The sequence below is a fragment of the Branchiostoma belcheri genome, unplaced genomic scaffold (assembly GCF_001625305.1).
Source record: "Branchiostoma belcheri isolate BF01 breed outbred unplaced genomic scaffold, Haploidv18h27 scaffold40, whole genome shotgun sequence".
In the NCBI taxonomy this organism is placed as follows: Eukaryota; Metazoa; Chordata; class Leptocardii; order Amphioxiformes; family Branchiostomatidae; genus Branchiostoma; species Branchiostoma belcheri.
Genome location: NW_017804021.1, coordinates 257,007 through 282,644, shown reverse-complemented (window position 1 = coordinate 282,644; position 25,638 = coordinate 257,007). Strand labels below are relative to the sequence as shown.

General features: G+C 42.1%; 2 protein-coding genes across 3 annotated transcripts in view; both read right to left on the bottom strand.

Annotated features, from left to right (window-relative positions):
* Positions 1-857: 857 nt before the first annotated feature.
* LOC109477532 (kinase D-interacting substrate of 220 kDa-like) lies at positions 858-15,232 on the bottom strand. The gene is made up of 20 exons (XM_019778826.1): positions 14,400-15,232; positions 13,462-13,572; positions 13,114-13,212; positions 12,777-12,827; positions 12,166-12,288; positions 11,566-11,694; positions 10,868-11,050; positions 10,261-10,371; positions 9,537-9,711; positions 8,845-9,012; positions 7,818-8,418; positions 7,326-7,407; positions 6,724-6,897; positions 5,964-6,098; positions 5,469-5,596; positions 5,017-5,188; positions 4,203-4,541; positions 3,302-3,571; positions 2,732-2,879; positions 858-2,311 (listed from the first exon to the last, which is right to left on the bottom strand). Exons 1-20 carry the CDS (start codon positions 14,712-14,714, stop codon positions 1,671-1,673), a joined length of 4,155 nt encoding a protein of 1,384 aa, XP_019634385.1. The 5' UTR covers positions 14,715-15,232; the 3' UTR covers positions 858-1,670.
* Positions 15,233-16,006: 774 nt separating this feature from the next.
* Positions 16,007-25,638, bottom strand: part of LOC109477549 — a 13,953-nt gene continuing 4,321 nt past the window's right edge. Inside the window, exons 6-15 of one of the 2 annotated variants that reach the window (XM_019778863.1) lie at positions 23,847-23,974; positions 22,593-22,701; positions 21,625-21,752; positions 20,941-21,084; positions 20,254-20,398; positions 19,731-19,884; positions 19,182-19,323; positions 18,484-18,579; positions 17,732-17,876; positions 16,007-17,253 (exon numbers count right to left, since the gene is read on the bottom strand). In XM_019778863.1, the coding sequence (XP_019634422.1) occupies positions 17,035-17,253; positions 17,732-17,876; positions 18,484-18,579; positions 19,182-19,323; positions 19,731-19,884; positions 20,254-20,398; positions 20,941-21,084; positions 21,625-21,752; positions 22,593-22,701; positions 23,847-23,974 (1,410 nt within the window). In that variant the 3' untranslated portion in view covers positions 16,007-17,034. The remainder of the gene's footprint in view (positions 17,254-17,731; positions 17,877-18,483; positions 18,580-19,181; positions 19,324-19,730; positions 19,885-20,253; positions 20,399-20,940; positions 21,085-21,624; positions 21,753-22,592; positions 22,702-23,846; positions 23,975-25,638) is intronic. The other variant, XM_019778864.1, reaches the window with a different exon arrangement.

Below are 25,638 nucleotides of genomic sequence, written 5' to 3'. Positions count from 1 at the left end.
AGGCTGTGTCTTCGGGGGCTCTAATAGCTTCCCCCACCTAGGCTAACAGATGGCATGCTTGGGGATTTGGTTTGCCCCACGCGGGCGGGAAATAGCTTATGCGGCCCCGAGGAAAACCCGCCCCTACCACGTAAGACTGGATACCAGGCTATTAAAGCTGACCCCAGAGCACACATGTTGTCTGGGTCGTGGTTCCGTGTCCCGATTTCCTTGTTTCGTAATTTGATAATAATAATCAGACTTCCCGGACCGGTGGTTCTTCCTGGAAAGCTGGGGAAATAAAAAAAAAGTGTTCCCTAGTCTCTGCGTTAATAAACTATAATTGTTTAATGATTAAGTTTCAATGCACTTTTATCGATAGCAACGTTGCCCATCAGTCTCTTGAAAACAACATTAACTTCGGTAATGTTTTAATACTGTAGATACAGCTCTATTCCGTTATTTTCTTGAAAATGGAATAACGGTATGAATGCCTGGTAATGTTAACAAGCTTAGCTGAGACAAATTTGCAATGAAACCTACACGTATATGGCATTTGCAATTACAATTTATACCAATTATCGCATAGCAACGCTTCTTGTTACATCGCTATATTTGCTATACTAATTCATATCGCAAGGTGGTGCTGCTGGAAATCCCAATGCAATCTGCCTCAATGTGACTTCGGTCGCCCAGTGAGTGACAACAACGCGTTTCGATCGAGTAAGTTCTATGTAGACTGCTTGTACAGTGCCGTGAAGCTTTCATGACAGTGTCAAGTTTAAAGTTGTCATTACTTACGTATACTTTTTGTCATTGGACAACTGAAATATCAAAGTGTCTTGGTTGTCTGAGGGCAAAATCAGTATAACCACAAATACTTGTAGTGTATTTATTAAGAACAAAATTGCAATTAGAAGTCATCTGAAATGATAGTGAAGCCAAACACCAGCATAGTTAGTAGTTAATGTTCTATCACCAATAAACTAAAACCCAAGGCAACAGGTACCGTACAACAAATATTGACGACAAAGTCAACAAAAGGACACTCCAGCACAAGCTAACTTACCAAGCTTGTATCTAAAAACACTACAAGCCAATAAAAACAGTGATTCTATCATTCTTTTGGTTTCCGATGGCTGTTTCCAAAACAATTTTTAAAATGTGAATTGTCGATCAGAAGATAACCACAGTGCATACACTATAAAATTGCTGGAGTATAAAAGCAGCAACGTCATAAAATGCTTTCTAAAAGCTATGCGCATTAAAGAAAAGTCTTCTGGTCAACTTATTTTGTCTGTTTGTTTGGAAGGTAAAGATAAGTCTAATTTGCAAAATAACAAGTGCTTCCATTGTCATCATGGCCTGAAGAAAAAAACGTTATCAAAACATCAGCAACATCACATAAAATATATATAGCTGCCCTCTGATGTGCGGTGAACAAAACTAATGTTGAGGTAAGTATTTGGGTGTCAGAGTAGTGACTATTCCATTGATTTTTATGCGTTTACACCTAGACTTAAAAAGGTATCCTCTGCTGTGGAAATTGAACTTTTCTAATATTGATGTACATGTAAGTAATATTTGGGTGTCAGTGTAGTTGATGGACAGCTAGAAACTATCATGGTCAGTGTCATTGTAACTCTGTAACTCTGTAATTGTGACTACAGCTATATCAATACTAAGCGCAGCTACACATTTGATTCGCGCTCTCTTGGTGTCTGATCTATTAATAGTGGAGTAGACTGGTCCTCTTCTTCCTCATGAACTTCGTCCGAGGACCCGTTAGTCCATGATGGCGACCGATTCAGCAGAGGTGACCCGTCGCTTTCCCGGTCATCATCGTTCATGTCGTGCGTCCCTCCATTTTCGATCAGAACGATGTCGTCTGGTGAGGTCGACTTTGTCTTTGCGCCGGTTGCTCTTAGATCAGCTGCCGCGTCTTCGTCAGTGGTATGACCGTTGACATGTCCTTGTGGTCCCGCGTCGCTGCTTTCCTCGACATCTTCGACTACCGCGGCAGGCCCGTCATCGTTCTCGGCACCTGATTCGTCCATCGCCGCAGACAGCTGTCGCTGGACGTCCCTGCAAGCCTCCTCTGGGGATTCTTCAGCGATGACGTCAAGGTTTGGGTCAGGACTGGGAAGGTTGCTGTGGTGACGCACCTGTGGTCGTCTGCTGGGGGCGGTTGTTGTCTCAGTGTTTCGGTCTTGTGGTGATGAAGAAGACCCGAGGTTGTCTGCCTCTTGCTCCACACTGAAGAATCCGTCTGGAACCTTCATGACTCCAGGTCCTTTTCTTCCATTTCTTAGGAGGTCCGAGAATTGAGGTGCTGAGTGTAAAAATAGTTCATTATTAGTGTAACCTACATGTGGCTGAATGTAGACGATCCAGAGGCCTATGTGTAAAGCATCATACTTGGTGTATCTCTTGAAAGAAAAACGGTTATCGTGCAAAGGAATGACACTGATTTCCTTAATAACAGCTCATTTCATTCACAAATTGTCAATCACTTTTTCCTATCAAAATGTAAAACTGAGCGGAACCAAGTAGGGTAAATAATTAGCCAGGAGCTTTTGGTCACTGTAGAGTACTTTTGCCCTCGTCGGAGTCGGAAATTATCCTTCCCTCGGACTGACTCTCCTGGCCAACTATTTTTCCTTTTTTTTCGAATTCTACAACCCGTAACCGCGTAGGAAAGCCTGGTGAAGGTTAGTGATGTTGATTAAAGGCTTAAAGCCATCAGCCTTACCTGTTGAATCGTCTTCGTTCAGAAGACTTGCCAACATCTGATTGTTCTGTTCAACCTCTTTGACGTCAGTCTGGGCTCTGGCGTAACTAATCGTCTGCCGGATTGAGAGGTCGAGGTTGACGGTGTAGGGAAGGAGGTCTTGCATGTCCTTAAAAGAAAACGACATTTTTAAGTTTTCATTATCGTTACCGTTAAATGGATTTGTATAAAACTGAAAGGAAACAACCCAGATCTAGATTTTTTTTTCATTTAACAGATGAAAACATCTTCGAACCGATATCTGGTAAAGGAACTAAACATCGTAGCAGAAGACCAATAAACCATATTGGTCTCTGTCTTTCGCCAGGTGAACTATTTTCGAACTTCACCTTTGTGTCCACAACCACTACTAACCTACAAAATATCACGAAGATCCATCCACAGCTTCTTAGCTTGTCTTTTGATGTTCACATATGGTACAAATACCAGCACAGCCACTCCATGGCCAAACCGAAACCATTCTGGCCAAGGCAATAAAATACATACAAACGTAATTACGTGTATAGAGAATAGATTTTTTACTGGACATACCTTAACGGTGAACTTGGCAAAAGTCAAGAAGAGCTCGAACATTTCGGGATCTTCGTCCAGCGGGTTGAGGTGGCTCCATTCTTCCTGAGTGCTGATCTCGACTTTGACTCTTTCGACGAAGATGTCCACCAGCTTGTCGTGCATTTGAATCCCCCGCTGTAGAGTCTCGTGCCTTCCGAGCTCTCTCCTTTGGAAGAAGTCGTCGACGTACTGGATGATCCAGCTCATCCTGTAGGGCCATTGCTCAACTAGCAGCACCCACCTTGCGACCTACCGAAGAATAACGCAAACGTTCAGGGTATACGCTTCTTACAGTCTCCGCCAGACTACTTTGCAGGCTGAATAAATAGTAGAAATCGGCCTAAAAAGGAATGTGATCGGCCAGTGGAGTTACCCTATATACAGGTTCCTATCTATATAGGGTAAAAAAAACACAGTCGAATTGGACCCTCTATTGCCGGCTAACTCCTCTGGCCAGTTACATTCATTCCCTTTAGGCCGATTTCTACTATTTATTCTACAAAGGCGTCTTGTGGAAACTACACTTTTTACTACATCTGATTCATTGATTGTCTCTGGTTCGTATTGTGTGTTGTGAGCTCTTTAATGAAGCCACCGTTTACAGATAAAAAGGAAACTACCCTTCTGTTAACATCTGAAACCCAGTTTTTAATTGGGGTACATCAAAATAGAAAAAGACCCATACATTGCAGAAAAAAGTGTCTGTCTGAAGAAAAGAAGCCATACTTTGCTTTTAGTTCTAGTCATGGAATGTTGTTGCCACTGTTTGTATTTCTTTATCATTATGTTCTTTTGGTACTACTAATAAAGTATCATCAATATATGTATGTGACCTTCGGAATTTCAGTCCTGTGGCCATAGACCAGTAACTGGTACATACCTGTTTGGGCGTGAACCCTGTCAGCCTGTCTCGCTGGAACAGAACTCCTACTGAAACGCACAGAATGTTGAAGAGGCGCCGGATGTGACGTGGGTTTCCGGCAACGTAGCGAACGACGTTGTCCTTCTGCAGACTCCTGATGGCCTCCGTTAGAAAGAGGTTCTTGTCGCTGATGTCGTGTCCTGTCATGTCGTGGCCATGCTCCTCAGACGTGCTTCCCACTGATACTGATCTGCATTCATAGCACGTCTCTTGTGTCGCATCGTTACGCCACAGGATAGAAAGTTTGTGCAGGCCTCTCTTCATAGCGTCTTTCTCTTTCTTGTTCAGCACCAGTGTCTGAGAAAAAAAAGTCAATATGTTTCACTTTCAAAAGTTTGATCTCTTTCCCTCTATATACATGTGAGTTTTATAGTAAGCAAGGTACGATTATTGCATATCTCTGGATATCACTGTTAGCCTGGTTCTCTTAGGAGTATTGGTGTAAGGGGAAAGAGTCGAGGAAGGGGGAAGAGTGGTGGGCGAGATGAATCCTGGTAGCGAGACTAGATCGGGCCGTCAGCCATGCCAGTTGACTTCGGCAGCCCAAGGCAGTACGCCCGCCGAACTAAATTAGCGCCACGGGCAAGTTGTAGCCCGATGGGAACCTGGCTGACGGTCCCATCCAGTCTGGCGACCAGGGTATAGTGGGAATTGGCGATAGGCAACACAGTTCCCGGCCAACGCCGTCGAAATAGTCGGGAGTCTTCGATGATCTGGTTACCAGACTAGGTTATCGTCAGAAAATTAATTTTTCCTCTAGGTCGATGCCTACTTTTGCTGCCTTGTTCGCCCTTGCTTGCCCAGCCTCCTGCCGTTGCACGGCTATGACCTTCCGGTCGGTAGCGGACATCTTTGCGGTGTCCCACAGGAAACGTTTCGTCTCCTCGGCGCCTGGACCAGGCAGGCAGATGGGCAACTGAACCATCTTCTTCAGGTACTCGTACCTAGGTACAACATAATGATAATGATTATCTTTATTACATATTCATGCCCTTAAAAGCTATAGCTGTATGCTGTCGTATGGTCGGCTATTAGTTTTGGCTCTAAGGCATGATTGAGTCAATTTACTTTGTAAAGACCTGAAAATTGACTTGTAATGTTGCATAATGCAGCTTTAAACGGAACTAGTTTTGGGGTCTTCAGAGGATGTCATCCATGATCATCCATAAAATCAAGTCAGTGTGGCCTTATAGGAAACTAAAGATTGGAAATTCAGATCAGTACCCGTTGATGTTGGCGTTCTTCATCACCTCCCCAAAACTCTCCTCGATGCTCTTGACGACAATCCTGGGGTCCACGGCCAGGAGCGAGATGAAGTGGGAGTTTGGATCGGACAGAAGGATGCCCACTGCCTGCAGGAACGAGTTTTCGTCATTCGTTGGTATTGTACTTGTACGATACATGGGAAGCCATGTTGATTTTGTTTCCTATATGAACTACATGTATTAAAGCGGTCTTCACTTCATCTGCGTACGTGTCAATCTATAATTCGTGTTTATAAACCTGCTGAATTTGAGAGCTCTCCAGTGTCGCTGGCGAATGTTGGTGGATTGCTACCAGAAACGTCTTAACGATAGAACCTACCTTCATTTCTTATCTGGTATTTGCAAGGTTTTGTCTGTTACTGATTCTTGAGCAGGAATAATAAATTAATATTTGTGCTGTTGTTTGATCACAAGGCAAATAATGAGCGTTTTGATGAGTGATAAAAAAGGGCACCTCGATGACTTTGGTGACTCTGTCCTTCGGGCACCTGTCCAAATCGTCCACCACCACCACAACCCGGTACTGCTTCCCGCGGGCTGCCTCAAAGTACCGCAGCAGGTAGGTCACCACCCGCACTTCTGTCTTCACCTGGGTTAAAGAAAATAAAGAAAAAAAAATTCAGGGGTTTTCATAGCGAAAATCAAAGTGATCTTGAACCAGCTTAGCACAACGAACTCAACGAACAGTTGACCTACTCTTCCACTGGTCGTGACAGAGAAGACAGATATGTTATGTATATACAAGTCCTTTGTGCTTTTAAATTCCCTTTTCGTACAATGAACATTGAACCACGGCTTAACGTCCCATCCTAGGGACTGTGACCCTTTCCAGTAGCGTGTACGTCGAGTTAGAGACACAGCTTGTTACAGATAGTTATTATGTTTTGGAATCTGTAACGTTTCGTGAATTATTTAGTTTCATTTTATGAGATAATGTATCTCAACAGTGACAGGCTAATTAAGTTGTTTTTTCCAACATGTAATGACTAGACATGGTGACGGTACACTCATATTTTTCTGATTTTTTATGCCGCCACTAATTATACTCAGAAGAAGTACTCTTTTCACCTGAGTTAAGATAGGAAAGTGCCTATCAATAAAGTGCCTTTCCCAAGGGCACAGCGGTTGAGTTCGAACCCGGGACCTCTAGGCTCTGAACACTCTACCACACGACCTCACAAGGTTAAGATATCCGGTTAGGTCAGGAGGCTTACCTTCGACATGAAGCCCAGCTCCTGGTCAAAGTTGGGTTTCGCCGTCTGGGCCATCAGCCGGTCTCTCTGGGAGATCGCGATCTTCCGGAGGAAGGACCAGATTTCGGTGGCGTTCTTCAACAACCCCGCGGTGAGTACAACGCCACAGAGGATCTCCACTATGCTGGTTGCTATCTGTGAATAACAGGAACAAAGATGGAATTATTTTATTGCTTGTATACCCAATAGTATGTTATCAGGAGGCTTGAACAAAGCAAACACTCTCCTTCAATGTTTGAGGGCTATCTGTAGTGCCAATATCTTAGAACGGAGACCCTTTTTTCCGTTGTTTCTTGCCTGTATATGCTGAGGTCACATTCCAAATGGCCGGGCAGTCTGCTTTTGGAACGAAAAGTATATAAAATGATATAAAAGACAACAAAGGACAAAAACGTTTTTGTGTATATTCCTCATATAAATTGTTCCATTTTGGGCTCCAGTTTGGAAATGTGACCTCCGCATAACGACAATTAGCAGCAGAGATACCAGAAAAATATTATGCTTAAATCACCATGCTACAGTCAGACTTTCCAAAGGTGAAGCTGGATCTTTAAAAGAATTACCTGAAGGGGCGTATCTCCTTTAATGCCAAACACAACTGCCAGCACAATCATTACAGTCCCCAGAACCGTCGTGATCAGCAACCTAACGGTAAACGACAAGACAGGATCGTCTTTGGTATGATCAAATGATATTCACCGCTGTGTGCGATATAAACAAGCAAAAGATTCGGGAAAGATAAAGCTGATTTGTAGATTACACACACAGTCATGACTTGTATCATTTGTGTTTAGGTGTTAATTGTGTCGGTTTGATATCTTTCATGTTTATCTTCACGTAATACTAATGTATCAAAGAAATCAATTGCATCAGAAAACGTACCACCTGGCCATGGGGACCAAACATCTAATTATATCAAGACATACTCACCTACCAATATTTATGACAACCCATCGGTAGCTTCCTCAGTTATCGTGCTAAGAGACATACATACAAACGATACCAAAAACAGAGCCTTGGCGAAGGTACTAAATGACTATTAAACTAAGACATACTTAAACCACAGTCTCCCCGTCACCGGCGGTCTCTCAGACGACATGAACTTGTCGTGGATGGCGCGGTACAGCCGGGTGGTCCACGGGCCGATTTCTCCCTCCACTTCGTCACACAGCTTGGTGACGATCCCTGCCCAGAGCGCCGAGCAGCCCGAGTACTCCCAGGCGTTGAACTGCACGTGGATCACCTTCACGTGTCCCGCGTTGGGAGGATCCGTCTCCAGATCCGGCGATTCTATAAGATCCAGCCAGATTCCAATCAGCTGAATGTGTCTCTTTGTCCAGCGCAATCCGGGAAACAGCGTCAGCAAAATCCGCTTCAGATCCCTCCTCTTCAGATAGCCAACCATCACGGAGGTGCAGACGGTGAAAATCGTACCGACGATCAGTACAATGTTGAAGATGGCGGGGTACAAGAAGTAGGACAGGGCGCCACCTACCACGACTCCAATGAATAGCAGGAAGGCCCAGCAGGTCGCACATGACGCGAAAGGCAGTGGTGGAACGGGTGTTGACCTCTTCCTTTTGTTTGTCATCCTTGTGTTGTACTCTTCAACCTTTCGTAGCTTATTCGCTTTTGCTATGTTTGCATCAATCTCACCTGAAAAAAGAGCAGTTGGTAACAAAATCAGAACAGTTGAAAAACATTAGGAATACGGTGCAGTAACCGAGGTTTGACACCGGCCCTGTCCTTGGTGCTGAACGCTATCACAACAAGTGTTAGTGTAGCTATGGTCCTATGTAACCCCACCATAACTGTGGTTTGACACCGGCTCTGTCCTTGGTGCTGAACGCTATCACAACTAGTGTTAGTGTAGCTATGGTCGCATGTAACCCCGCCATAACTGTGGTTTGACACCGGCCCTGTCCTTGGTGCTGAAAGCCATCACAAGTGTTATTGCGCGATCGCATTTGTCGTAGGCCTACGGTTTTGAAGTCGTAGAATTTTAAAACAGGCTGTGACAGAATCAACTGCCGACAAACAAGCCACTGATCGAAGAATATTCACTAACTAGAAGCTACTCACTTTTGACTTGGTTGAGGATGAAGGATTTGCCTGTCCCCCAGCGCGCGTAGATTCCCACAGTGATGGGCATGGTGGTGGACTCGTCCGTCAGGATATCGGCAACAGTTTTGGCATACACCCGGTAACCTAGGGAGTCCTCTTCGAAGTGACTGTCACTCTTTAGGCTCCCTGTAGGAGAAATACCATGTGTAATTAAGTAAAATAAAAGTAAATAAACTATATAACAATATAGTTGAGATATTCTGAATACTACGCACAACAGCGAAGTGCTTCATCAGTTCATGGCCTTTGTAAAACTGGCCCAAAACTACCTGAAGAAGAAAACATAATACAGTAAAAAGTGAAATATAGTTTGTTCTCATTTGAATTAACTAACTTATGTATATTTTAAACTTAATTATCTTTCTTCCACATGTACTTTCAATGTTACAAGCAGCACTATAAGCTGAGCTGAGATGATCCTATATTTTAGATTGTGTTGGATATCTTTGTATTTTAAAGTCTATAAGGTTATGATTCATGTTTTAGTAATACTAATAACTAAATCGACATGATCGCTGTGGTTTAACAATTATAGCATATGCATCTGATGTAAAGAAACAAGATATTTTAGACACGATTTAATGATGTACGTCTGCAATTTTCCAATAAAAAGTCATCTCTCTCATACTGTATGATTGTCAAGTACTAACCGACGCGTTTTGCCGTGCCCATCAGTGTATACTTCATGTCATTCCCGGCCACGTTCAACACAGTCTGCCCGGCGTTGTTCCTCTCCTGGAGGAGGTCTGAGTTCATATCCAGCAGCGCCTGAGCGAACTTCTTCGACTGATACCTCTGGTGTACGGCGATGTGCAGTGGTGTATTCTGTAAGAAACACACATTCATTTTGTTTGTTACTTAATTCCCCTGTATAACTACCCATCCATAACAAGACTAGATAGAGCATGTAGTTGGTTTCACACCCTCTCCACTTAACGTTGCGAGGGCTAAAATTCAACAGATCGCTAAGAGAATTTCTTACATGTTGAACGATTTTTTTTTTGCGTTTTGTGCATTTGCTATCATTGTTTTTGAATCATGTTATCGCATTGCACATCGTATACCAGTTATAAAACCAAGGGTTAAACAAATATAACCAAGATGTAATTCTTAGTAAGGATCGTTTTTACGTAGTTTTCCGTGCATTTCAACGTGCTAACGGAATTAGCTTAACTTTCATAGATGACTACTCTCCAGGCAGATCTTTTGGTGTTTGCAATACTGTATCAAATGGTAACTCGGGTGGTCACTTTGATCGTCCCATGTCCCCCGAATGAATCTGCTTGGAGATGAATCGTTGACCGTACTAGTACATGTAGTAAGAAAAGTGCCAATAGTATAAGAGGTAGTGTTTAGCAATTGTTCGTCCCTCACCCCTTCAAAGTCTCTGATAGTGAGATCTTCCACCGTCCATTGCAGCTGTCCCACTAGCACATTCAGGAAAGCCACGTTGTCAACCATCGCTGCATTCCACACCATGTTTTCCTGAAAGACGTTGGAATAGTTTCAAGTTATTATTAGCTGCTTCAAGAATCATGATTTGTACTTCGAGAAGTATTTTTAAGTTCCGTTATCTTCCATTGAAAAGCATCCGATGCAATTGCAGGGCTGGAAACAAAAGAAATATTTTGGATGATGAAATCTGATATTGACATTTACTGACATTTCCTAGCACATTTTCGTTATCATTTCATACTTCAAGCGTTTGAAATAGCTAAAGCTAATTAAGGAGCCCCTTTATTTTTTGGTACCACCAATTAAAAGCCATGACCAGAAATGAAACAAGCAACCGTTTTCTGTCAGCGATATCACATTTTGTCTCACAGGTATCAGTGTGCTATGGGATAGGGTTGATTCGACTACATTTTAAAAATGGCTAGAAAACTGACTTTAACAATCCGGTTTTGCTGCCCTGAAATCGTTTTGGCTGCTTTTAACACATGTACACTACAAAAGCAGAGGAAATACATGTATGACGTACCAGATCATCACGAATGGTTGGATCCACCCAGTACAGAAGTCGGGCAGTAGACGTGGACAGAGGACCGGCTAGTCCCTCCTTCTTCATCTTTTGTTGGTACTCCACTTCGTACTTTAGCAGCAAGGTCTCGATGATGTTGTGGTGACCGAACCAGGTAGCAGTGTGCATGGGTGACTGGAGATCCTTTAGGAACAACAACGTAACATGTTTCAATGGAAGAATACAACAAAACACTCGCCCAAGGCAAGTGGTACCTACTGGAAAATTTGGCGTACTCGTGTGATTTTAAACCCGTTACAATTACCACTGGACTACTGTAAGGTTATTAACAAGATAATTGGTAGGCCAAACAATCCCAGGTTGAGTCACTGATAACAAGTAGTGGATGCTACTTGAAACGCCTGACAGTTTTCAAAATCTATCCAGTTGCTTGAGTAACTGTTTTCCTGTGTAACCTCCACCATTTTTGTTTCTCAGAATCTCATAATTATCTTCTTTCATGCTTGAATTTGTATTTTAAGTGAGTGGGTGAGCGAGTGAGTAAATGAGTGAGCGGGTGAGTAAATGAGTGAGTGAGTGAGTGAGTGAGTGAGTGAGTAAATGAGTGAGTGAGTGAGTGAGTGAGTGAGTGAGTGAGTGAGTGAGCGAGCGAGTGAGTGAGTGAGCGAGCGAGCGAACGAGTGAAAAAAAGGTTTTACCTTACTGCGCACGAGTGGGTCGGCACCCGACTGGAGAAGGCGGGAAACGACCTTGGCATTCCCAGCAATCACCGCGCAGTGCAGCGGCGTCACACCCTGAAACTCGTGTTCACTGACTACATCGTCTGGCTGCGGCGAACAAACATGAGAATGAAGTCAAGTGAGAAGACGGTTGTGTGCGGTCTGCCAAGGTCAAATTTTAAGAAGGCGCTTGTATATGTAATACATGTACATGTATACAGAAGGAAAATAGATTAGCCAACAGGTCTACGATCTCTGAATGACATTTTGGGCAATATGATAGAATGCCCGATTTTTTTTCGATCATTGTTCGATGTCGTTCGTAGGTCACTACGATATCCGATAGGAATATTGTCTGGCCCTCTGGTGATTTTGAAATTCTGCGACCTTTTGGCGACCAGCAAACATGACAGTATACGTAGCTCTTCGACTATCTGACGGGTTTAAAGTTCAAATACCAGGCGCTTTGTCATCCTGGTTTACCCCAATCTCTCTCAATTGGACGCTTATTTAGACTATCAATATAAAGATTATCTAGACAATGAAGATCAGAGAAACATTAGTCCAAGGAACACCTACATGTTGAGGAAACAGTCGCATGGTTTTCATCTCGTTGACGTCATGTCCGGCTTCCAGGTACTTGTTGACTTTTCCGATGTCTCCCACCAAAGCAGCGGCGTGCAGGTCCTTCACTTTACTTATCTATAAAGAAGAACTTTATTGCACGACAATTGTACATTGCATTTGACAACAACTATGTATTGAACGTAGAAATACATGTACAAAAAAGGTATAGAATAAAACAACAAGGGATGGTATAATATACAATCTGATGGGGCAAATATGGTCACACTGCTATAGTACATTCCTTTAACACAGCAAAAAAATGATAAAAGAATTCTAAAAGCCTGTATCAAGAAAATGAAGAAAAAAATGCCTGAGGGTATTTGTCCACTCTACCTCCACACCAAACACCAAGTCATTTAGCCAAAAAAACACCAGGAAAAACAATTTATTTCAGCCATACCATGGAACGACCAAAATATAAATATAGGCGAAGAAGTACCTGTGTGTACTATTGCTATTACTGGAAATAGATGCATAATAGAAGTGACAACATTCAAGAAATCAATGAACACGCTTGAAGAGAGTAAACTTGAGAGAAAGTAAGAGTAAACTTAAACTATTACCGTAAAACCAAATAAAGATGACTTGGACTCCGTTATCTTCCGCGGTCCATCCTGCAAAAGTCAACAACGTGTTCAATTTGATAAGAAATGTTTCTTATATACACGTCAAGCATGTAAAGGGCATGGCTATTGTCTCATGAGGAGCAGTGGACTAGCCTCACGTTTTCAAATTAAGAAATGACACACACAAATACACACACACACACACACACACACACACATACACACACACACACACACACACACACACACACACACACACACACACACACACACACACACAGTTATCGCATTTTATCCTCATGTTCCAGAGGCCAGACAAGGATACGAGTCTCACCGTAGTTGACACCAGTTGCTGCAAGTCATTTTCGTCAGTTTTGCTGGTGTTCAGATCATCAGTGCAACGTGGTTCTTCTGTAGTTTCACTAATTTTGGGCTGTAATATTAATCCAATGTGAATGTTTTCTTTGTATTCCAACATTTTCCACAAGACATAGTGACGGTACACTCAAGTGTGAATGGTTACTTACGTACGATGAACTACAACAGTAAAAGAGTAAACTAGTTAGACTCTGTACGAAATTCTATTTTTAAGCGAGCCTTATACGTTTACGTAAAGGTAACTGAACTATTACAGAATGACTTTTGTGCAATTAGATAGTTGTGGCCTTAGAAAGGAACTCACCGTTTTCAGTTGGTACTGCTGAACTTTCCCCATGTCCAGGTCACCCAGATGCAGACTCAGCTCCCCTATCAGTGGATCCTTATGGATCATTCTGAAACTTTTGACTTTAACCTGCAAAACATATATAGAATCACGGTGTGAACAAGGCTTATGTTTACAGTTAATTCATATAATCAAATCAACAGGGCCTTGGCTAAGATCGTTTATGTTTTTTTATGTAGATGATATGGATTGTTCGCCCCAGTGAACACAGCTGTACAGGTGTGACCCACTTGTTTTGCAGAGGGTTTGATTTGGGTCATTTACTCAGAGACAGAGACAATAAGGAAACCGCTCTTAATTTGGCCTTCTCGGGCAAGAAATTGGCCCCAACGGGGCTAACTATCTGTTAGACATTGAAAAGCAAATCTTCTCTCCTACAAAGGACCGCCTATTCCACAATTAGAGCAATATAACTGTTGGCAGGAAGGAGGATAATTATAACGTTGTCTGTTTATTGTTGGTGCGCTCCTGGCACAAGTATTTGGTACAGTCGTTATTTACAAGTTGCCTTATGGTCGGCAAATACTTCATACTTGTCGACCACCGAGTGGTTGAAATCTGCCATAAGCTTGCTATGATTTTGTGCAAGGACTTACGAATGGTATCATATAAATAAGGTTTTAAGATGAAAGACAGTCTATGGATGATTCGATTTTTTGTCCTTCAATGAGGTTTGGTGCCTCACAAGAATCATAAACATGTGGAACAATTACACAATTGTCTACCTAAAAAATGTGGACTTATTTCGACTGAATCCTTTTCAACTACCTGACCAAAAAGTTTGAGACCCGTGTTACATAATACTATATATAACCAAGCAGGTATATACAGACGAACCTTGCCATGACAAAGACGAACATTTCTCAAGCTAAAGAATGATTAGATTAGACACTTACGTGTAAGACTGAGTCATACGTGATCTTGGTCGACTCGAACTGGAACGTATCGTTGAACATCGGGGTGTAAGTTTGCCTGGTGACTTTAGTCGTCAGAACAGTGCCTCCGAGTTCAACTGTGACGTAAAGGTTGACACTCTTGTATCGCTCCTTGTCTTCTAAAGACGCCCTCACCACTGTGACCTCCACCGCGCCCTTCGTGTAGTCTTGCCGGGCGATGAGCTCCACCGTACCGAGAGTCGAGGCGGAGACTACGGGGTCCACCTCGTCAAATACAGGGTCGGGGGAAACACCTGGTTGACTTGTCGCGGCCATGGCGGCCGAAGAGAGAGGCAGCAAGAGAGAGACTGGCAGAAAAGATGTCCCTACTCGATCGGTTACGACGCGTTTCCTGTCAGATATAGAACAATGTTTCCGGTAACAAGCTATCAGCTACCCACGCACGCCTCGGAGTAGTTTTACTAGTTTTACCGATGACGTTATCTCCCCATAGCTTCCTTATACCTAACCCTGTAGTTTGTTTGTGAATGGCTTGCGTAATTTACCGCAAATTTAAAAATCAGCTTTGGCTCTCAACATAAACAACACCTATTACAGCTATTTCGATAGTTCGGTTTCCGTGCCTTTCTCAACGACTAGGGATTAGTAACATTTGAGCTCACAGACGGACGATTTGTACTCGGGCCGGTAAAACAGCGACTTACTTACCCTCGGGCTGTTCCAGTTTGTGGACACAACTGTGCATAGTTCGCATTAAAGTACAGAGCCCGCAGGTGTCAAACATAGAAGACAATGCCATACATTGTTCAGATTATCACATTAAAGAAAAACGTGGCCTGTGTGGGGGAAGTTGTCCATTTTATGATAATGCAATAGTTGTCTGTCCTACCAAGGAGATTATATTTGATGGCAGGTCCTTGGCCGTGGTAGATCTTGGTGGTACAACAATTGGATACTACAATGTACTGGTAGTTAGCTTTTGCTGCCATCGAGCCACATGCGTAGCACTGCGAGTGTAGCAGCCATTCAACCTTTCTTACGAGTGACTTTGTTAAAGTCCACGTTTCGGAACCGTCTGATAAGTAGAGTACATGTATGTTAATTTTATATTTCTGCAATGGTAGTTTTATCAGAACGAAGCTGTTCACACTAACTGCCCATAACCTTATCGATAGATAAGTAAAGCACTGTTTAATTAATTTAATACATCGTTTACAGTTACATCGTTTGCTTCCTGGCAATTTTGTCCAAGTTCATAAACCGCGTGCGTGGGTCAAAAGCGGCCTCTAGCAGCTGATGGAGGAACTGCACTATAATGTTAGCCATTAGGCTTTATAAAACTGCAATAATGTTAATAAAAAAATTCTGATATCAAAAGACTTGATGTGTGGACTTGACTTGTCTGAATATATTCAATCATTCCATTATTTAATGATGTACTTTAAAGAATTAACATGTCAAATACTGAAAGAACTAAGTATGCAGCAATACGGTGTTAATATTTTACAGTAACTACAACAACTACTACTACTACTACTGGATGTTTACCAAATACAATATAAAATATCCATGACTGCATACTAGTACATTCAAGTGTAAAACCGTTTTATTTGCTTCAGATATTATTTTATCATATCATATTAGTTCATTAAATATCACTATAAATCAATAGCTATGTGTAAAAGCAGCCTGAAACCACTTTTCAGATAAGAAAATCAAGCAATGCTGTGATAAAAAAACATGCATTGTGATAAAATTGTGCATTGCAAATTGCAGCGATGTACAGACAAAACTACTCTTAAAAGTATTTTCCACAACTCACCATGCAAATATCACATCAGAAAATCATCAAATGAACAACTGCCACAAAGATTTAGTCATAAGGCACCTCAAGAAATATATTATAACAGCACCCCATTCTTTAGTTTATAAATATTCACCCTAGCAGCATATATCAACCACAATAATGGCAATATTATAATGTCATAAATATTGCTATAAACATGTTGCAGGTGATTTTAGCAAAACATTCATGATAGCCATTTTTCCTTCTAGTCAAGTATGAAGTTCCAAGGTAAGAAACACCAACAACAAACATGAAAATTTATAACTAGAAAGCAAATGCAGCATATTTCACTCGCTTCCCCTCCCCATGCAAAAATGGACAGTTCCATATCAACTGTCCCACTCCAAAATGGAATTATACAAATCTAACCCCTTCATGCAACAATAGAATACTAAATGGGCTCAATATACCACTCCCCATCTCAGCACAGCTAAAGAAAGTACTGTGACTGCACCCAGATTTTTCACAGGTTTCATTGGATGTTTGGTCAATACTGTTTAGTCCGAATTCTACACAACATTTGAAAACTACAGACATGATGTCCTCCTCAAATGCACCAATGCAATATGACCTCAAACAAGACCTTCCGCCATACATTACAATACATTACAAGTTTCACACAGGCACAGTATGTTCTGCTGAAGTGCTCCCCATTTGTATTGTCATTGCTAACCTTATACCAAAGATCAGGTCATTTATAAAATGAACTGAACAGGCGAGACATGTTAAAATCAGAAATACATAAGAAATATCTACTTCCTTCCTTCCTTTTACTGATCTCTAACTCTTTTAAGAAGCCTCGGGAATGAAGAATTTCCCAAGATTTGTTTCCACTTCCTCTGCGATCTTTCCGAAGTTTTCTCGCTGACGGAGAGCTCCCATCCACGTGGTCAGGTTGGGGTAGAGTTTCTCAGAGATGTGGACGCCTGTCCCGGGGAGGAACAGCAGACGACAGAAGACACAGATGTCAGCGAAGGTTAGCATGTCTCCTACCAGATAGTCCTTGTTCTGTGGGTATAGACAGCAAAATTTCATGTTTATACTTGTTGTTTGTATGACTCATTACTCCTATGCTACCTATGTTACTACCTTATGTTATACATTGTATATCCATTTGTGAATTTGTGAACGGCATTCTGTGGACACGTGTCCAAGGTATTCCCATACCAAATTTCAGGTCATTCATATACCAGGGCTCCAGATCCCAAAATGTACATTTTTTTAAAGGCCTTTAAAAAGATGGAAAAAGACGTCTGGGGACTTTTGCCCACTCTACCTCCATGCCAAATTTCAGGTCATTCAATTGGCAGAGTTGAATCAATTTAAAGAAATGGCAGGAGGAGAAGAACAAGAAGAAGAAAAGAAACATGAGACACACTTTGTGGTGTGGTGAAGCCATAACTAAAGGGACTACCCTAAAGATTAATATGTAAATAAAAACAAAAAAAAAACAACAGGAGTCACATAAACAAGTACATGTACCCACCTTGAGGTACTGGTCCAGGTACTCCAGGCGTTTCCTGATGAGCTCCATGTACATGACCACATTCCCCACCCGCGCTGCGTCCCCCTCTACCAGGTGCCCGTATGTCTTACCCAGCTTCTCCCACATTTCCGTGCCACGGACCACCCTGGAATGGGGTAAGAATTAAAGGTTATAACTTAAAAAAAAAATCTTTGCAAGCTGACGATCAAGGACATAACATTAACTATATACCCAATTCTGCTGGTTCTTCTATATCTGCTAACCTGAAAAATGTGTCTAAATTTAGAGATCTCCAATGCATAATGCACTACTGCATATCTAAACTGTGCATACCTGGGGGTGCTGCACTACATACAAAATGTACATGTATCTCTCAAACACAGTGCTTTTCAAAGTGGCAGATATATGTATCCTGGCAGCTGGAAAGATAATGTAGAAACTGGCCAAATAGACAGATAACATGCCAGGGGATTTAGCTTGCTTTCAGAGAGGCAAACTATGCTTCTTTAGCAGATCATCTCCCGTAGCATGTTATCTGTCTATTTGGCCAATTTCTATATATCTTTCCAGCTGCTTCCGAAGCCTGGTAGAGGCTAGATGCTACCCTTCATTACCATTTATATGTATCTACATGTAGTTGCTTCTAAAGCCTGGTAGAGGCTAGTTAACAACTGAAATGACCAACTGAGCTTTACAAGAGTTGCTGTATATCAAATCCAGGTCTACAAATGTATTTGCCTGGTCCCACATACCTTGACATGTAAAGCTTCATGATATGGAGAAAAGTAGCCAGGAAGCGGACGTCATTCTGAAGTGCTAGCAGCTCGTCCAGATTTGTCATGTCATACCTGATACATACAAGAAACTAAGTTAAATCGGGTCAAATGCTGTCTGGCATATGGTGTAACATTACAAGCAACATTAAGCAATTTCTATAGGTCTCAGCCATGATGGACCACTGTTCATTATGCTTTTCCACAATGAACATGGTGGAAAAATGCTGGGATGTTAATCTGGAGGTCCTGTGTTTGAGGAAAGACACCTCTCAAGAACCAACCACACTAAGTCTTCTAAAAAAGTCCTTTCAAGTGTGAGTGAATGAAATCTTAACATCCGGTCTTACACAGCTTGTACAAAACTGGTGTGTTTCGCCTAACCAAAGGTAGCTTACTGGTACCGGTTATGCAAAACAAACAAACAATCCAACTAATCAACAAACAGACCCAGTATATTCTAACCTAGCCTCCTTTGCAGGTGCCATGGGAGCGGTCGGCATTTACTTTTTTTGGGGGGGGGGGTTCCTGATCGCACTTATATCGTGCACGCCTTTCCATGCACATACTAGGGCAGGCAGCCAGACTTCTAAGCCTGTGCAATCTACTAGTATGTGTGATTAAAAAAAAAAATTGCTGACTGCTCCCGTAAGGCATGCAAGGAGGTTATCCCTGACCTGTCGTGCAGCTTCTGTGCGACCACCTTCCTCTCCAGCAGGTACACCATGTCCTGACAGTAGAAGTCTTGTTCCCAGGCCTGCCACTGCTGGCACTTTGCTCTCAGCAGAGGGTCCTTTGGGTACAGGGCCGGCAACGTCACTGTAGAGAGAAGCACACAGTTTACGTCTTTTGATAAACTAAACCAACTTTATCTATAATACATGTAATATACAATGTATTTTTCATGTTTACTTCATCTGTATTATTCTCTAGCCAGGATAGACCAGGTCAGTGACTTTGCATCGCTTTACAGTCGGCCCTTTCCAGTCATGGTCGTTGAAAATTTGATCCCTGTGTACCCTTTGTGTTGGAATAAAGTTTAGCATTTTACTATGATTACTACTAACACAGATGAACCTCCATGAGATAGACTGGAGTTGTAGAGTGGAAAATTTGGGTAAGTCCAATTTCGCGTGTTGGAAATTACAGTTCGAACTCAATATTCAACCTAGTACATAGTCTTAATTAGTGGACAAAAAAGTGAAAAAGCCTGCACGATAACTCACAGTCAACTCCAGTAACAGAGTCCACATATTCCAGGACCCCTCGTGATCCTGTCAGGATCCTGTTGCCATGCCGCACCCGGAAACGGCCGGCAGACCCGTGAGGACGACCAATCATCTCCACAAAGCCGCGCTTCATCGTGCTATATTTGGCTCCCTGTAGGGAACGCAAGGATGATACTGAGATGTCACAAAGGTAGTGGATGCTACCTGAAACGTCTGACCGTTTCCAAAATCATATCCAGTTGCTTGTCAATGAGTAACTGTTTTTTGGCGTATCTTATTACCTGGATGTCTAGCCTTCACCAGTGTAGCAGAACTGTTGTATTCTGCCCCACCCACCTTCTCCATCAACCCTAACCCTAACCTTAACCCTAAAACCAACCCTAACCCTAACCCTAAAACTAACCCTAACCCTAAAACTAACCCTAAAACTAACCCTAACCCTAAAACTAACCCTAACCCTAACCCTAAAACTAACCCTAACCCTAAAACTAATCCTAACCTCAACCCTAACCCCACCCACCTTCTCCATCAGCAGCAGCTGGACCTGTAGTGGCTCAGCAGCAGTGGAGTAGTGATGGACGAGGAACTCTCCCTCCTGCACCTCCCCCTCTCGCTTCAACATCTCCCGATCCATGGTCCTTGTCTGGCTCGCTAGCTGGAACACCCTGGGGGGGGGGGGGAGATCAACAGTTCAAATGTACTAACCCAGGGCTCGAAATACTTTTATCTGCATACCTGCACTGGTACAGGTACCCAGGGCTCAAAATACTTCCAACTGGTACAGGTAACATTCAGTAACATTGAAAATTACTTGCAACAAATATTAGCTATACCACTCAGAATTTAGGAGGTATGGATCAAACAGTGTTGGGGCCCCTACACCCCAACTATGCTACCTATAATGTAACTTCATTCTACCGAGTTAAACACAATTCTGCCAGCTCACATATATTGGTAACTGCCGTGCCACCCTGAAAAAAATGTCTATTGTCAATGCACTGTACATCTGTAGTCTTTGGAGTTGGTCTGTCCTTGGTGCTGAAATGATTTCTGCACATCTAGACTGTGCATGTGTGTGTTACACTGCTGTCAAACATGCTTTTTTTTTATGTGGCAACATTGTGTTAACTGGCAGATAAATGATAACTGCAATCCAGAGATGATATACTGGATAGTGAGTTGAGTGTGTGAATAGTTATGTCCTTACCTGGACAGGACAGTGGATCCGCTGAATCTCTTCACCTTCTTGCCACTGCGGAAGTTCCCCATCTTGACCAGGACACCTGGCACCATGGACAGGGTTAGGTGCTCAACCCACTGCTTCATGGGTTCACTCTTCCTCACAGCACCCCTGTACGGGAAAAGGAAAAAACAGGCAATTCGATAAGGAGATATCTGGTTGTTTTACTATTTTAAGTGTTACATACATGTATAAGACTACCAGCTAACCCTATATTACCATTAAACTAGATTTAGTACAACCTACATTCATTCAATCCACATTCTAAGCCATAGAATAGAAGTCAAAGTACAAAGTCTAAGATAGAGCATTCTATAAGACTATTGGCAAACTTAGTCTAATAAAAATTTTAATCTATACAACCTTAGAGCTACATAATGTTGATAGAATGAGGACAATGAGGAGATCTATTTCTGCTTATATACAGGTACATTTCATCTAATACTATATATCTATTATTTATCACAATTACTTATCACTAGTCTTCTATGATTATCTTAACATGTAATTTGTCGTTAAGGCAAAGCTGGTTACTCACAAACACTGGTCCAAAGCAGCAGCATAAAATGCATGTTAACTACAGCGAGCCACCCTCTACCCGACACCTTAATGATCCCGAGGTGACGCCGCGCCACTCCGGTTTAACGTTACCTATACCAGAGGTTGCCGAGGTAACGGGAGATGTTGGGGAACACACTGCCCTGGATGGGTAGACCGGCGCTGCCGAACTGGTGCAGCCGTGGGTACAGGGTGATCTCAGCAATGGAGAGGAAGTCCATCTGGACAAGTCAACAATACAAGATGGATCATGTAATGTCTTGGCATCAGGTGGCGTAGTGGTAGAGCATTTGACTATGAAACGGGGAGACTCAGGTTCGATCTTGAGTTGTACCTGGGACATGTCTGGACATGTGCCCTGACATTGTGCCCTTGGGAAAGGCACTTGACAGGACTTTCTTCACTCCACTCAGGTGTGAATGGGTACCCAAGTTAGGTTGGGGAAAAGTTGTATTTAGGTCACCTTGTGGCCCCGAATGGAAGCCGCACAGACCTTTGCGACAGTTCCACAAAAGTGTGTGGAGCAAATATTATATGTATCATGTGTATTATGTGATTATTGATTGATTCTTCTGATGTGATTGTAAACTGTTTGTAAATGCTGCATCAATTCAGCGCTATAAAAGGCTGCATTTATTTACTACATATAATGTACAGAACTTTAGTCGTGCATACCAGTTCAATCCTTACTTCTACTACATATACTGTAAATCACGATTTGTCCGTGCTACTTTTCTATTTGCAGTTTTCACTGTGACTTCTGAACAGCAGACTAGTGCAGGCATGCAGGAAAAGGATTTCAGCACCAAGGACAGAGACATGGGCTCCCGTACACAATTATCTAACACTATGTAGGTGTTACAAACTTAAATTTGGACTATGACTTAGTTGACTATCACTAACAGAATGTTGTGTTTGTGTGTTTGCAGCTATAACTCACAATGGGTTTGAACAGATTTCTTTGATTTTCTGTATATAATCAGTTATTGGGATCTAGATGACCATTGGATCTGTATTTCAGATATTGAAATAGTGTTGAGTATGACAGCCTACTTTCTTACCAGATAGTCTTGTCCATTTAAAGCCTTTTCCAACTCAAGAAGGCTCTGATAGCAGCCCATTGCATGATGGGATAGCTCCTCCTCTGTACGATAGGTTCCATCGTATGTCCTGATGAAACAACAAGTCATATCATGTCAAACATACAGGCAGTACAATATTTGAAATAGTAAAAAAAATATGCTACAGAGTGATGCATTGTACCTGAAAGTGATCAGTTAGAAATGTTATAAGTCATGATGGTGCTTGTTGGGGCATTCTTAAGTTCAGACAAAAAATTGCCAAAAATTTCCATAATATGTGAGCAAAACTGCTACTTTGTATTGAGCAAATTAGAACTAGTCTACTGAAAAAAATAAACTAGAGGGAACTAAACCCACCCCTAAAATGAACAAAAAGGGTGAAAGAATCATATACATGTATGTTGCTATGGGCATTTGTATGTAAAGAATTCAAACTCAATGAACAACAGCCAATCTTTCAAACTGAAATTTCATAGGTTATAACACTGTAATGTACTTTGGAAGTTATTTTTTTTCTTAGCTAGGACCTTCCTAACACTACTTGTAAAGTGAAAATATCAACTGCAAAAGAAATAAAATAATATGTGAAAGGAAAACATGGATAATCCAGAACTCAAAGTGAAGAAAAGGGTGCAGATACCTTATCCTTTAGCACCATGGAAACCAAGACAATGAGAGGAAACTATAGAGAGAAGGGGATACAAATGTTATCAAAAAATAAGTCACCGTTAATTTGAACAAAGAAAACGAAACTAAAATAACCATGTTGAATTGTATTAATGAATAGAAACCAATTTAAAGATACAGGCTCGAAATACCACCTGCAATGCAGATTAGTGCAGGTATTAAATCTTTGTATGTATTTCTGATTTGACCTACATCTAACCTACACTAGTCAATGTACTGTTTTTATATACAAAGTTCTGTATGTGTATTTTCATTAGCTGCATTGACGGTTACCACCCGTGAAGTATAATATAAATTATGGTTTCTGAACAGTTTTTAGTATGATCAAGACTTCCTGAAAAGCATTTCGAGCCCTGTAATATGTGATATGAAGAGTACTAGTGTTAGGATTTCCAATTAGTATTTGAATTAGGGAAAGAAACTGAATTTGGGAATATGTAGTTGGATTAGCTTTTTTTCTCTGAAAAGCACCAAAAATAAAACGAGCTTCAAGCCAAAGTAAAGTAAGTGTATAAGACTGAAATCAAATGCAACAAAATTGCTCACTGTAAAATCATTTCTCGCTGTTTCTCGGGTAAATCGTCCTGTAAGGTCGCCTCCAGCGCGTCTCGTGAGGGAAACGCAGCCCGCTGTGCCACGCCTACCATGTTTTGCAACATGTACGGACTAAAATCCTGCCAAATCATACGGACATGAAGAGTAAACTAGATGGTAATGTAAGAGATATATCAGCCCCAGGTCTCTCTATACAGTCAAACCTGTCTATAGTGGTCACTCAAGGGACTGGCCAAAATTGACCACTATGGCCAGGTGACCACTATAGAGAAATGAGGGTCTGCATGGGGGGGTCCTGGCAACGGTTAACGGTAAATTCAGCAGGACCGATAACGCTTAACGGTAAATTCAGGACGGTCGGCAACGCTTAACGGTAAATTGACAGGCTTTTTTTTCGAGCTGCACTGGATTTGGTATCTCGCTTTGTGATCACTGACAAAATTACGTATACCTTACATGTAATGAAGCATGCATTAAAGGTATGTGTTCCCTGTGTTTCCCACCTGCCCTGGTCCCCGAGTGCGTCCACAAATACCGGGGTGTCCGAGTCGACGTCGGCCAGCTTGCATTTTTTCAGTCTGCCCAGTTTTACCGATGGATTTTGAGAAGGGAGCGCCGAAGGCGCTCGTAATCTAGGGGGGTCCAGGGGAATGCTCCCCCGGGAAATTTAGGATTTTTAAGCCTTCAAAAACGCAATTTCCCGCATTTTGAGAGGCAAATCATGTGTGAGTGTTTGTCGGTCCTTCTGATGTTTTCATATTTTACTCAAGATTTTTGTTAATTTGCCTGTCAAGGTTGACAAATTCGTTAAAAAATTCTGTAACTCTCCGCAAACGTCCGGAAATTGAAGGAAAAACTGGTTCTGGCTAGAGCCGAAGGGACCGAGCGCAGAAGCGCGAGTCGAGCGCCAAAGGCGCGCGCAATGTAGGGGGGTCCGGGGGCATTCTCCCCCGGGAATTTTGTATTTTTAAACGCATTTTCCTGCACTTTGAAAGGCAAAATTAGGCGTAACGAAGAATTATTCATTAACGCTTAACGCTGAATTTAGGATGACAAATAACGTTTTACGTTGAATTAAAACGACCCATAACGCTTCACGAGGAATATACTGATAACGCTTAACGTTGAATTAGAGCGGGCCGGCAACGATTAACGGTAAATTAAAATAGCCCATAACGGTTAACGAAAAAGGGCATGCAGACCCTCTTGCAGAGCAAAAATCCGGATGGCACCCAGGATAGATAATAGGGCTGCCAAGGCCTGGACCAGGCCTGGCATACCAGGTTAGGATGAGCCCTAAACGAGTCAGCTAGGGAAATTAGTACTAGTAGAAAGCCAGGGTGGGTGTTGTGACAGAGTAGGGGGCCCTAGGCCTGTTACCATTTTCTACCTCCATGCTGTAACTAATTAGGTCACTCAGGCTGATCTTCCCAGGCAAAGAATCCTTCTCTTCAATCTTCCTTAGTACCAAGGAATTCATATTTCTTTAACTCAAGCAAGTCATTGTCACTATAAGCCTACATTGTACATTCCTAAAATTTCAAATAGTTTGGGGGATAATTTAATTATCTGTTGGGATGGGTCTTCTAGCTCCTCCAGACTGGGACAGTTGTGACATCAGGTTCCCTTGTGTCAACATTGATTTCAGCAGGGGTCCTCTGGTGGATGATTTGATATGAGTAGACCAGAGAAGACAGGCTAGAACAGTCAACTCATTCCACAGGCAGCAAATGTGAGAGGGGCAGACTTTTTAGTTTTGATGTATCATGCATTGGCAAATTGT

Coding starts and splice junctions, on each gene's coding strand:
- LOC109477532 (XM_019778826.1), bottom strand. CDS start 14,714: ATGGCCGCGACAAGTCAACCAGGTGTTTCCCCCGACCCTGTATTTGAC. Junction 13,573..14,399: donor CGTATGACTCAGTCTTACAC/GTAAGTGTCTAA, acceptor TATGTTTTGCAG/GTTAAAGTCAAAAGTTTCAG. Junction 7,408..7,817: donor ACGGGGAGACTGTGGTTTAA/GTATGTCTTAGT, acceptor GTTTACCGTTAG/GTTGCTGATCACGACGGTTC.